Source organism: Ascaphus truei, chromosome 13 (genome assembly GCF_040206685.1).
Source record: "Ascaphus truei isolate aAscTru1 chromosome 13, aAscTru1.hap1, whole genome shotgun sequence".
NCBI lineage: Eukaryota > Metazoa > Chordata > Amphibia > Anura > Ascaphidae > Ascaphus > Ascaphus truei.
Window position 1 is genome coordinate 12,313,366 of NC_134495.1, and position 14,697 is coordinate 12,328,062.

At 43.3% G+C, this 14,697-nt stretch overlaps 1 protein-coding gene across 1 annotated transcript in view; it reads left to right on the forward strand.

Moving 5' to 3' along the window:
* Positions 1-10,547, forward strand: part of MAPK1 (mitogen-activated protein kinase 1) — a 28,764-nt gene extending 18,217 nt beyond the window's left edge. Inside the window, exons 6-9 of the mRNA XM_075568533.1 lie at positions 751-882; positions 4,257-4,366; positions 5,587-5,714; positions 6,727-10,547. Of these exons, the coding sequence (XP_075424648.1) occupies positions 751-882; positions 4,257-4,366; positions 5,587-5,697 (353 nt within the window). The 3' untranslated portion in view covers positions 5,698-5,714; positions 6,727-10,547. The remainder of the gene's footprint in view (positions 1-750; positions 883-4,256; positions 4,367-5,586; positions 5,715-6,726) is intronic.
* The last annotated feature ends 4,150 nt before the right edge of the window (positions 10,548-14,697 follow it).

A 14,697-nucleotide genomic window follows, 5' to 3' on the forward strand; every position in this document is an offset into this window, starting at 1 on the left:
CTCCACCACTCGCTTCCCTCCCCCTCCTCCACCACTCGCTTCCCTCCCCCTCCTCCACCACTCGCTTCCCTCCCCCTCCTCCACCACTCGCTTCCCTCCCCCTCCTCCACCACTCGCTTCCCTCCCCCTCCTCCACCACTCGCTTCCCTCCCCCTCCTCCACCACTCGCTTCCCTCCCCCTCCTTCACCACTCGCTTCCCCCCCCCTCCTCCACCACTCTCTTCCCCCCCCCTCCTCCACCACTCTCTTCCCTCCCCTCCTCCACCACTCTCTTCCCTCCCCCCTCTTCCACCACTCGCTTCCCTCCCCCACCACTCGCTTCCCTCCCCTCCACCACTCGCTTCCCTCCCCTCCACCACTCGCTTCCCCCCCTCCACCACTCGCTTCCCCCCCTCCACCACTCGCTTCCCCCCCTCCACCACTCGCTTCCCCCCCTCCCCCACTCGCTTCCCCCCCCCTCCCCCACTCGCTTTCCCCCCCCCTCCCCCACTCGCTTTCCCCCCCCTTCCTCCACTCGCTTCCCCCTTCCTCCACTCGCTTCCCCCCTCCCCCACTCGCTTCCCCCCTCCCCCACTCGCTTCCCCCCTCCCCCACTCGCTTCCCCCCTCCCCCTTCCCCCACTCGCTTCCCCCCTCCCCCTCCACCACTCGCTTCCCCCCTCCCCCTCCACCACTCGCTTCCCTCATTCATAAAACTTAAATTCACATGATTGTTTTAGCACAGCTGTATTCTCTCCTCTTTATCTTCCAGGTATACTTGGATCGCCTTCTCAAGAGGATCTAAATTGTATAATCAATTTGAAAGCCAGAAACTACTTGCTTTCCCTCCCACACAAAAATAAGGTGCCATGGAATAGGCTCTTCCCAAATGCAGATCCCAAAGGTAAACAGTGATGTCCTGCGGGTGCTTTATATATTTCAGGACTAACAGACGTGATAATTTAGGTACAGGCATACCCTGGATTAAGGACACTCACTTTAAGTACAGTCGCGAGTACGGACATATCGCCCAATAGGCAAACGGCAGCTCACGCATGCGCCTGTCGGCACGTCCTGAACAGCAATACCGGCTCCCTACCTGTACCGAAGCTGTGCGCAAGCGGGGAGACTATAGAGCCTGTTACACATGCGTTATTTACATCAGTTATGCACGTATATGACGATTGCAGTACAGTACATGCATCGATAAGTGGGGATAAAAGGGAGTGCTTTACATACATGCTCCGGTCCCATTGCATACGTTAATGCGGGGTATGCCTGTATTGTAGAAACAGTTGTTCCTTAGTGTGTGCTCTGACATGTTTGCGTCCAAGCTTTCTACTTTGTCACGTACACTATTTGCGCTATTAAGGCCATATTTATTAAGTGGTGCCTTCTAGCCCATTCCAATGAATGTCCATCAGGCACCTTTCAGCTCGGCACCACTTGGTAAACTTGCCCTTACTCAGTTTGCTCTGAAGTAGTCCTCCCTGTGCTGGCGAAGGATTGAATGGCGCTGCTGCCTTCACGGGGAGCATGTTTCCATAATATTGACTAGGGTCCTTTTATTAAGAGCAGTTTTTCTCGCCTTCTGAGTAACAAGCAGCTTCAAAATTGTCACAACAAAGTCTGAAACGTTAGTGGCTAAAATCAAGCAAGGACTGTTTATTCACACTAACTCTGCATGAAATAAGTAAAATACAAACCCTTGCATAACCGTGCGTACCAACACCAAACGGAAAGGTGTTTTTTTTTTTTTTTATCCCCTGGACCTGGGGTTCTCAACTCCAGTCCTCACGCCCCACACCCTCGCTAACCCCCACGCCTCCCGAGCCTCTAAGCCACCTGTACTGAAGCAGCCACTGATTGAGCCACCTGTGCTGAAGCTGGGAAATCCTGAACTTGACCTTTTTGAGGGGGGCTTGAGGACTGGAGTTGAGCCCCCCTGCATTAGACTTCACAAAACAACCGAGTGAAAAGTAGCATAGCTCATTCTCCAAAAACATCCCCATCGTCTCGGGGGATTTACAGAGGGTGTACATCAAACATCGCATCAGAGCAAGTGACTTTGCCTTTCACAGAATTCATAGCACCTTTTCTCTGGGTGCTATTGTGACTGCACACCCTGCTGCTGTGCCCTAGTTAGGATTTACGACATGCACATTTGCTGGTTAATAAGTGATTAAAAACCCTTTCCGGCAAAGCCTCTTTCAGCGGATAGCCTAACCACGGGCAGTCTGACACAGTGCAAGTCGCCGTATTCATGGGAAATCGTTCTGTGGGGAAACCGTCCAGACATCATTGGCCAAAATAGTCTGTTACATTTTGGATACAGTGCAGTTTGAAGACCATGTGATGTCTGTTCATACAAAATTGTCATGGCATTCGGATATGGCTGTGTTTTGGGTTGGTGGCAAATAGAAATAATAAAATTAAAATTTAGATGGCACTTCCTATATTCCGCTTTACTGGAGGATAGAACTTGCTCGGCTGTGATATGGCAGCGGTGGGGGCTTTAATTGAGCTTAATGATTTGTGGAGACACGATTTAATGCCAGGTTTACATTTCCTGAGTTCCAATTTCCATGTACCAGATGTTGGTAAATAAGTCACATTTTGGTTCTGTTTATATTCCAGTTACAAGATAAAGTTTTATGGGCCTTTCAAATCTAGTTAAGTCTAGTTTTTGTCCTATTGGTATACGAAAGGGAATACTTATACCGTCTTATTTGCTAGTCGTATACACTGGACATCAAATCAGAATGTGATTCAGCACTAGTCCGTATGAGCCCGGGTAACCTCTATGCTTCGCTACAAATGTCCAGATACTGTACAATGCCTCATTTTGCAAAAGTTATTTTTTTTGCAGCTGGTGCAAGTAAGGCTCAGTCCATAGTGCCTGCGCGCCTGGCGGCCAAGCGATCTGCGGTCTGTGATCCACAGCGATGGGGAGGCGTGGCCATGACGTCACGTGAGCCCTCATTGGCTGAGCCGCGCTCGTGACCCGGCCGTCGCGCGACAAACGCATTGTTTTGTCTTCTCGAATCGCGCGCGTCGTCGCACCCTCTATAGCCTGCCTCATTGAGGAGCCGCCTCTTGTTTGCGCCGCGCACGCGGTCACCATGGGCGAGGCCTAACACTATGGTTTCTGAGGCAGCCGTGCTGCACACGTGAATTTAGGTCATTTAAAGGGCTGAAGGTCTAACCTTTTGGCTCATCTTTAAGGAGAAAATCATGAGCCATCGATCTATAATTGGTATAGACCAGGGGTGGGCAAGTCCCGTCCTCGAGGGCCACCAGCGAGTCAGGTTTTAAGGATATCCCTGCTTCAGCATACGTGTCTCAATCAGTGACTCGGTCATTATGGCTGAAGCAGAGATCCTGAAAACCTGACCTGTTGGTGGCCCTTGAGGACTGGCGTTGCCTGCAGAGCAACACCGTACGGAGCCGTTTCAGAAGGGGTTACTCTCCCCCACTTTTCTATAACAGAACAGCATGTTTTAGCCTTGGCAGATAATCTCTTTCTAGGCATCTCCAGGAATCATCTGCTAAAAAGTACGTGTTCAGTGTTATCACAAGGATACTTTGCCAAGGGAAAACCAGCATTTTATTTTTTAAAGATGTATCCTTCAGTAAACTTTAATCTCTTGTTTATACACATTTTATTTTGTGTATAATTAAACAACCTCTTCGAAGTGGAATTCATAAAAACATTATTTCCAGTTAGCAACAAAGTTTACATCCCAGCTGGGAGCAAAACATCAAGTCTTTGCCAGAATCTGGTAGAATGAAGAAACAAAACTAGGCTGCATTATAGTGCAAATGTAATTGTACAAACAGGCAGCTTGCACCGGCATTCAACACATACTTTAGGCTATTAGTCTGTCTGATATTTTACTTGAAATCTCTATTTTCTATCGTATTTCTCCCTAAGTGACCTATCGAATGTCTACACTATGTGCTTTAGTTTAGGGGTGCTCCAGTCCGCAAGCCCCACCCACACCAGCCACCCCCCACCTCAGCACAGGCCAGGTTTTAAGGATAACCCACCTTCAGCACAGGTGGCTCAGTGTCTGTCAAAGATTGAGCCACCTGTGCTGAAGCAGGAGCTGGTTGATACACCTTTGCTGAAGCAGGGATATCCTTAACCTGACCTGTTGGGGGGAGGGGGGTTCTTTTGGACTGGAGTTAAGAACACCTGCTCTAGTTAACCATATTTCATTTATTTTTTTATTTTTAAGATAAGCCACGAATCCACCATTTACTTTTTCTTTACAGCCCTTGATTTGTTGGACAAGATGCTGACCTTCAACCCCCATAAAAGAATTGAAGTAGAAGCCGCTTTGGCCCACCCTTATCTGGAACAGTATTATGACCCAAGTGATGAGGTAACCGGAAGAGCTTTCATATATATATACATACACACACACACACACACACACACACACACACACACACACACACACACACACACACACACACACACACACACACACACACACACACACACACACACACACACACACACACACACACATACACACACACACACATACACACACACACACATACACACATACACACATACACACATATACACACACATATACACACACACATACACACACGTCATATATTGTTACATTGGAGAGAAACTAGACACATCCATCAGTGGTTTAGAGCCAGGGCGGGCATCTCCAGTCCTCAAGGGCCACCATCAGGTCAGGATATCCCTGCTTCAGCACAGGTGGCTCAGTCTTTGACTGCACCACCTGTGCTGAAGCAGAGGTCCTGAAAACCAGGCCTGTTGGTGGCCCTTGAGGGGGCTGGTGTTGCCCACCCCTTGGTTTAGAGCCTGTTATTTGTTTTTAGGACAGTATTTCAGACGCATGATTAGTTAAAAACACGAGCATTGATGCACAGCAGGCTTCTCCTGGCTTTATGGTATTAACCACAGTAGCATATTAATGACGATCTTAACACACCTAATATATTTTGCATGTCAAATGTGAAGAAAACAATAAATCTTGTTGCTATATCTTTGTTATGGCTTCCAGAAAAACTATATAATCTTGGCTGTGGGGGGAATGTGTTCTAGTGACATTACTCAGCCGTTTCAGTGTGGACCAGTTTGTTCAAGTCAGCATTTAATGCACGTTTGCAAGGAGTGCGGCCAAAACATTTAAAGGCTCCATACACCATAGATATGGGGCAGGCAACGCCAGTCCTCAAGGGCCACCAACAGGTCAGGTTTTCTGGATTTCCCTGTTTCAGCACAGGTTGATCAGTCTTCGGTTGAGCCACCTGTTCAGAAACAGGGATATCCTGAAAACCTGACCTGTTGGTGGCCCTTGAGGACTGGAGTTGCCCAACCCTGCAATAGATGTTTTGAGAAGATGCATTAAAAATAAAATGACTATTCTGACTCGGGACTGTGAAGCTTTCATATCGATTTACAAGTTGTTGTGTTTTTGTATTCTGAAAGGGATAACTATTTTTAAAAGCAAGTCGCCTTTAGTTTTCTGCCTATAATTCTTTGATGCTTTATGTTCTATATTGGGATGTTTCAAGTGGAAATGTCGGGTACAATGAATTCTCTGTTGTTAAGCCCGTAGCTGAAGCCCCCTTTAAATTTGAAATGGAGCTGGATGACTTGCCCAAGGAGACCCTAAAGGAGCTCATTTTCGAAGAAACTGCTAGATTCCAGCCGGCGTACTGAGCGTAATCTGATCACAGGTACAGGGCAGCATTCCTTCCGAGACTTGTATTTGCACACACACACACACACACACACACACACACACACACGGCACACCGAGTTAGTAGCATGGGAAATGGCATTTGCCATTCTTCGCCCTGGGATTTCAAAATAGAATTTCTCTTATGGGTAACGGTATATAAGAGGGCATTGCTATACCAGCTTGGTAGGGGGTGAAGCTGATTGCGTTGGGATGAGGTAGCAATGTACTAGATGCACTGATTGAGCCACCTGTGCTGAGGCTGATTGAGCCACTTGTGCTGAAGCATGGACTGATTGAGCTGTTGGGGGGGGGGAGAGGGGTAGTTTTGAGGACTGGAGTTGAGCCCCTTCCTGCCTTAAGCCACCTTAAAGGAAATTGGCAGAAAGCATCATTAGTGGCCAGGTTTAGTTGGGTTGTGCTGCCTACTGTCCAATGGCTAATATTTCCCTAGCCTTGACCTACAGCCTCTCTTGGATTAATGAAAAGTCAAACAATGGCCGGCCCCATTGCTTTAAAGATGACAAACCCGGCTTGATCACATTTGTTGTGTTCAAGCAAAAAAAAAAAAAACGTGTTCATATTAGAAATTCCGTTAATCATACTGTGAATTCTATGTGAAGCTAAAATAAACTGTTTACTGCTAGCTGCTTACCAACTGTTAGGATTGTTCTTTGGCACCAAAAATAAATAAATAAATAAATTGGGTGGCAGTATGAATGTGTGGGCAGAATCCTCACGGCTCATTTTTTTGGCAACATATTTCCTCGTCCTCCTTTTGTACTTCCTTTAGAAAGTGAGAATAAGCTGGCATAGATCTTTATGCAGTTCCCCCCCCCCCCTCTTTGCATCGTAGCATGTTCTGGACATATACAGGCAAATGTTGCAAGTGCTAAGTTGAGATCACACCTTGAGTAGCTGTTTGTTCCCATGGTCCGTTTCAAATGAAGCAGAAACTCTCTGATCCTTTTAAATGTGATTGTTTTGTTTGTTTTTTTTCTCTGTTTAAGGGAGAGGATGTGGAGGACTTCGTACGCTCTGACACCGGTGTTCTTCCTCCTTGGCCATGTCCTGTGACCCATCTCAGCTTGTCCAGTCTAACTCCTTTGGGCCATTAAGGAGGGTGGTTCCTGGTAGTTGTGGCTTTCTTTTTTTTTTTTAATGCTTCTGATGAATTTTCAGTCTGGAGAACAGTTCTTGACACACCTGTGTAAAGCCCTGTTTGCAGTGCTGGGCAGCCACTGCACCCACTGCCGAGACCTTCATTAACAACCGCTTGTACATTCATTTGAATTATTATTATTATTTTTAAGATGCAGTGGTTTTCTTTCCCTTTATCTGGGCAAACAGCGTCCTGACTTTCACGGGCTTTACATATCGTATCGAACCACATGTTGCTGATCACTGTGGTCACTGGCATTGTTTTTTTGTTTTGTTTTTTATTATTTGGGAGAGTAACTTCTCTGGGCACTTTAAAACAATGGAAAAAGCCCCATTTACTTGCACATATCCTTTTAAACAGCTGCAGTGGGAAACCTTATCATTTTGATAAAGAGATAATATAATACGGTTACTGGATTTCTCAAGCACTTATCCAGCTTATTTTAACCTCTTCAGTGCTTGAGTGACCCTGCAAGGTTAAAATTGTAACGATGCCCTTCATATTTAAATCTCTATGTACACGCATACAGCAATCAAACCATAGCATTTTTATTTTAATGATAAAACTGCTGCAGTATACCTGGCACCCACAGAACCGTGACTTGGGGCATTTGTGCCATGCACCGACCTTCACGGGTCGGCATGTTTAATGTATGAAAGAATTGTAGGAAGTTGAAATTGCATTAGGCAGAAAAACAGTAGGTGAAAAACCAAAATCTGATGACCATTTTCCAGTAGTTGCAGTTTGCGCTGGATGGATTGAACGGTTCCGCTGCTGGGTTGGGCTGCAGCACATTGCAAATAAATGTAATGCTAGTATTTTTTCTTCAGCAGTGGAAAGTTCACTGAATAATGTTTTGGCGCTTTTTTTTTTTTTTTAATTGTAATAACCGGATGGAGATTCTGCATCTGTAGGTGAGGTGGTGTTTATTTCTCTAACTCTTGGGGGAGGGGGGAGGGGTCTTCTTTTATTGCTGACCAACATCTCTAGTAAAAATTTCTGCTTCTTTTGCGTTTGTGAGACATTCGGTGCTGTACTGTTTGCAATGTAAGGAATCCTTTTCGTACCCATGTTGAAGGAACCAACCAAGCTAGCACTAATCTCTTCTTCTTTTAAACTGTAAACCTTTCTTTGCAAGAATTTGTTCCCGGAATTGTAAAATGTGGAGTTTTACTAGATATTATGTCCCAGTATGGCCTCATCCTCCCTCCCCACCCTCCACTGCTCTCTGGTGAAAGATTTGCCTTGTTTAAATGACCGTGTCCTCGCGTGACTGTTAAAGCTTTTCTGTGCAAAGATGAATGTCTAAGTGCCACACGCCTTTTTGATGATAAAAGTAAGATTTGTTACCTCTGAATTGTGTTCAACTGAAATGGTATCATGTAACGTACATGAGGATGAAACGGCCTCTTTTTTTTTTTTTTTTTTTTTAATCCTTTAATTTCTTTCTCTTGTCTTTCTGCTAATTCTGGCCGCAATTATAACAACCTGTCTAAAAACATCCTAGAAACATGAACAAAAAAAAAAATGCACTTGTAATTGATGAAAATAAATTGAAATAGTCTCCTCATGAACCTACAGATTTTTTTTTTTATTGTTATTTCCCCCTGCTTAGATGGACAATTTTTGTTGTCCTGTGATGTGGGATTTCTCAATGTAAAAAAAAATAAATATACGTTTTGCGGTAATTTAGTGACTGGGTTTACCAGGTGATCATTTTGTGTTGAGTAATGAGTTATCCGGTGAACCCCTCAGCGGTGTGACAGAGCAGACACACACACACGTGTTTGCCAAGGATTTACCAGATTTAGCTTTTGTAAACTGCACCTAAGCAAGCTTTCATTTTCTACCAGATCTGCTTCATCTGCCAGGTGGTGACACACGGACGTTAACACATTTCTGCTGTGCCTGAGCGTTGGTTGCTCTGCTTTGTGGTCAAGAGCAAACTGGACACCTAGGGCCAGTATCCCTCGCCTTTCCTAAGACTTTATTAAGCCCCTTAAGTGTTGGAGGGAACCACTCCTCATGCTTTACTGCCAAGGAACCTACCAATCACTCCTTCTCAGACCCTGCATCAGAAAGTCAAAAGCATAGACTATGGATACTTTATTTGCCATCTGTGCATTGTCCCTGCATAATCATTGCCCCATTAATTCCTGTCTAATAGAACGTTTACGCAGAGGGAACAGCGCCGCCGTTTAAATTAGCCATTTTTTTCTTGACGTTGCAAGTCCTTGTTTACATCTCAAACATTTAGGGTGGCCCGGGCGACAGGGCGCCATATTTTCCAATCCCATCACAAACCACATGGCCGGTCGCAAAGATGTTAATTGTAGACTGTTACTGAGCTTGCAGATTTCTTGGGCTCTGGGACCTTCCTTTTGCCTGCAGAAGATTGATTCCCACACATTTATATACAACATTCTGCTTGTGAAATCACACGAGGCTGTACCTCACATGGGGAGGCGCGCAAAAAATCCCACACACAACAAAAATCTATGCACGATGAATTATTTCACATTTACTTTTCTCTCCCCCCCCCCCCCCCCCCCTCTGGCATTCTCCTCAATCACATGGATCATTTTATCACAGGCTGCATCAGGGGAAGCAGAAGCCATATTTAAATCTGAAAAGAAGTCTAATAAATACATATAGCTCATGCCCTGCTGAACACTGGCTTTTGGAGATGGAATTTCTGATTCACAGGTGGGGGTGGGGGTCCCCCTGTCAGGTAAAAGACTTGCAAAAACACCAAGTCTGCTAGCTGGGCTCCAAGTACCCCTGCAATTCTCCTCTGTTTGAACCTAGCATGGCCTCCAGTGGCAGTAAATGGATATGAGGAATTGGGGGGGTTTGCTTCCTGGTTAATCATAAATTCCTGGTCTGAGAGAATAGTGCGGGTATGCTTTGTAGATTTTCTGACTCTGCCCTTTATTTTTGGAAGTGGAGCAGTGAAAAACTGGAATGAAAGCAATTTTATTCAGGTTTGAGTATTGCAGTGCTCGTGCGATACATTTTACAGGAACGTCCGTTAACGGCCAAATCACCTGCTTTATTTCTCCCCCCCCCCCCCCCCTCCCTTATGGAGGCATTCCCACTACTGAACTGCACTTCACCTACTGCCTTCAGGTATGCTCTGTTCCCAAGCAAAATAAAACGAAGATGTTCCTCGTTTTAACCAGTTAAATACCAATCCGGTTGCCTGCACTCAGTTATGTGCATACATTTATTGACTAATTCCTGGTGTTACTAAAAGGGACGTTTGCAACAGGTGGATAGCATTCTGCATCTATACTCTAAAATATTCAGATTATTTAAAACTACAAATTGAGAATGTTTGAAAATGCAACCAATGGTCAGAACTGGTGAACTTTTTTTCCCCTGTTGTTGCCTTTTGTGTTGTCCATATAAAAGCACTCTTAACAGATTTACTAAAATGGCTTTGTTCTTGCTTTGTACTGTTGGTGCCTTTTTAGTCTTGTACTCAAAAATGTGTGTGTAGCTTTGATTAAGTAGGTTGTAAAGTTAGAGGTTTCACTGCTGAAGGGTCCTGTAATTGCACTCATGATAGAGGAATAATATGCAGATCCCTCTAGCAGTGAATGAATGAAAAAAAGAGATATAAAAAAAAAAATATTTTATAACAAATTCCTGTATGTTCCTTTAAACTGTATTGTAACAGCTAAACATGTATTTTATTGTGAAAGGTATGTAACCTGGTTAATTGATTAAGACAAATTGTAAGAGGTTTATTATTTTGTTTTTTTTGTTAATTCTATTGATGTATTTAACTTTTTTCCTCAATCGGTTGAATGTTCTATATTTCTTGCTTAAACTTGTACAAAAAAAAAAACTTGTAAGAAAAAAAAACAAAACGCAGATTAAATCATTAAATTGTATTCCTGTATTACCAAAAAAGTATTATTCCATGTACAGAAATGTTACCGTGTTTATAATGTGGGTACATTAAGTATGAATTTTAAATGGTTCCGAGTAACATGCACAGTACCAAAAGGTGTGACCTCGAGGAGACCACAGTGCCAAATACAGATCAACCAAGAATAATCCTATAAACAAATGATATATGGTCATCATTGGACACATCTGATACATGTAAAACGCCTGGACGGTGACTGCACATACTGATACATGTAACACACCTGGATGGTGACAGCACATACATGTATCGGTAACACGTCTGGACAGTGACCGCACATACCGATACATGTAACACGCCTGGATGGTGACAGCACATACTGATACATGTAACACGCCTGGACAGTGACCGCACATACCGATACATGTAACACACCTGGATGGTGACAGCAGGAAAGGCTGGATATGTGGAGTAGGGGCACAGTTGGGTGTGGAAGCAGAATGATGCATTTAGGTTACAACACTTTAAATAGGCCATCCCTCCAAGAACCAAAGGGAGACAATTTCAGTGAAATGTTTAAGCTGGGTCCTGAAGCTTTTATTATTATTTTTTTGTACCCAAATCTGACAACAAAGTATTTAAATAATAATGTTTAAGGTTAGCCTTGGGAGGGGTTTTGTTTCCTCTAGCTGCTCCCTTTTGCGTGATGTCAGTGTTTAGGGAGTGCTTGTACAGTTGGACATCCCTTTCTGCCCCCTTCCAACCTCTCCCATTTTTAAAGGAGCATTTCCTGATTTAAAGATAAAAAAAAATGTTTTACTCTTGCCTGAATCGGGAGGTCCTCTCTGGTTCAAAAGCGGCGCACCTGTTCAAAATGGGGATCCAGCTGACAATCTGTGCCCAGGACATACATGAAACAGAGAGGTGACTCTCAATGTATTACTTCCTGGTAAAACATTTTAGAAATGAAGAATCTCGGGTGAGCAATATGGCCGCTCGGATCAAGACTCGGCCTTGTAAATAGAAAAGCTGAGATGTATTCGGATGACGTCTCAACTTTGTTGGTGACCCTTGTGGCCAGGTTTGTGAGAACCGGCACAAAAAAAAAGAGATCTTCAGGACTGGTGGGGATCCTCTTATGGGATGGCCCTCGTTCGGCTGGCACTGATGCCATCTTTATTGGTTCTCAGATAGGAACAGGGTGGGGACACGGTTAACAAAAGCAATTGATTGACAAACAATTCCCCATGCAGAGATCCCTAAGAAATTCAACTTTTTCCCCCAAAAATGAGAGCCACCGTACTTTTGCCATTCACATTTTAGGTTTGGTAACGAAACCCCCAGTTAGATCGTCTGGACAACTGCGATTGCAGCTTCAAGAAGCCTCTATTGACATTAGAAATTTCCAAACCGGTTCAATACCAACTGATTAATGCTGGCTGTACATTGGATTTGGTATTCATGCAGCTGCATGTGTGGCCAGTGCTGTTTTACAGGAGTAGTCTCACATAGCTGGTAAAAATATAATTTAACAATTTGGTATCTGCTATTCTTGGCAACATTCAATCACCCCATAACGAAAAAAATAACGTAAATAAGGCACCTGGCTCCAATGGCATACATCCAAGAGTTCTCAAGGAGTTAAATTCAGTAATAGCCAAACAATTACATTTAATATTCAAGGACTCCATTTCCACAGTAACACAAGATTGGCGTAAAGCAGATGTGGTGCCTATTTTTTTTAAAAGGGAGCTAGATAATAACCGGGGAATTAGACCTGTAAGCCTGACTTTAATAGTGGGGAAACTACTTAAAGGTTTAATACGGGATAATATTCAGGAATACCTAGTGGGAAAATAAAATTATTAAGTCAGCATGGATTTATGAAGGATCATGCCAAACTAACCTTATTTGTTTCTTTGAGGGAAGTAGGAATTTAGACCAGGGTAATGCAGTTGATGTGGTTTACTTAGTCTGCAAAGGTTTTTGATACGGTTCCAAATGAGGTTGGTGTACAAAACAAAGCAAATTGGACTCCGTAAAAATATATGCACCTGGATCGAAAACTGGTTGAACGATAGCGGTTGTCAAGAATGGAACTTTTTCAGGTTGGGCTAGGGTATTGAGTGGAGTACCTCGGGATCGGTACTGTGACCCCAGCTTTTTAACGTGTTTATTAATGACCTTGAAGTTGGCATCGAGAGCAAAGTCTCCGTCTTTGACACTAAATTGTGTAAGGTAGTAGAATCGGAACAGGATGTAATTTCTCTCCAGAAGGACTTGGAGGGACAGGAAACTTAGGCAGGTAAATGGCAGATGAGGTTTAATAGATAAATGTAAGGTTATGCATTTGGCAAAAAGAATAAACAGGCAAATGACCAATTAAATGGGGATAAATTGGGGGATCCTTGATGGAGAAGGATTTAAGAGTGCTTGTAGACAGCAGGCTAAACAATAGTGCCCAAAGTCAGGCAGTAGCGGCAAAGGCAAACTAGATCTTATATTGCATTAAATGGGAAATGGATGGAAGGGAAGTAAACATAATTATGCCCCTTTTATAAAGCACTAGTAAGACCACACCTTGAATATGGTGTACAATTTTAGTCACCACTCCTTAGAAAAGACATTATGGAACGAGAGTGCAGAGAAGAGCCACCAAATTAATAAAGGGGATGGGCAATCTAATTTATGAGGAGAAGCTAGCGAAATTGGATGTATTTACATTAGAAAAGAGGCGTCTAAGTTGGGATATGATAACTATATACAAATATACTTGGGGACAGTACAAGGAGCTTTTAAAAGAACTATTTATCCCAAGGACCGTACAAAGGACTCTAGGCCGTCCCTTAAGGTTGGAGGAAAGGAGATTTCACCAGCAACAAAGGAAAGAGTTCTTTACAGTAAGGGCAGTTACAATGTGGAATTCATTACCCATGGAGACTGTGATGGCAGATACAATAGATTTGTTATAAAAAAAAAAGTTGTACATCTTTTTTTAGAAAGGAAAGGTATACAAGGATATACCAAATAAGTAAACATGGGAAGGATGTTGATCCAGGGATTAATCCGATTGCCAATTCTTGAAGTCGGGAAGGAATTTATTTCCCCCTTATGAGCTATCATTGGATGGTATGTCACTGGGGTTTTCTGTTTGCCTTCCTCTGGATCAATAAGTAAGTATAGATATAGGATAAAGTATCTGTTGTCTAAATGTAGCATAGGTTGAAATTGATGGGACGCATGTCTTTTTTTCAACCTCATCTCCTATGTAACATAAGTAACATTTTTACCATTTAATGTTTAGCAGAATGTATGTTTCCCACCCCTACGGAACTGTTAGTCAATCATATCAGCTACTCTTATTCGTCTGATAGATTCATCATTCCTGTACAACCAATGCATACAATAGTTAACATGTTATCTCTAGTTTTGACCGTATGATCACCAAAGGACATTGGTTAAAGATTGTAACAAAATAAAATGTAAAAAATAAATTAAAAAAAGCTTGTTTACAATGGAAATTAAGTTTAAAATAGGTAAACTATGTATGGTAATCTGTGCATTTAACCTACTGAATATGCCACTGTCCTTAGTTTCATTGTCAACGGAAGGATACTTCGTTTATATGTAACCATTCTTGCATCAGAAACGTTATTTAATCATTATTTTTTTTAGAGCCAGGATTTCTGCTTTACCTAGTCCCATGAAGAGCTGCTGCACAAAAGCAATCGCTTCAATGGTAAAAGGACCCCCAAAAATATGACATCTTCCATCAGAAATATGGCAGCGACTCTTCAGCACCCCTCAAAATAGCAAGCTGTTTTAATGTGTTGTGGAAATGGACCAAATTACAATTTTCTTGTAATTAAATGTTGTGCTCTGCACCTTCTGCAGAAGGGCGTAGCCTGGCTATTAAACGGCGAGTGCGTGCATGTCTGTCCC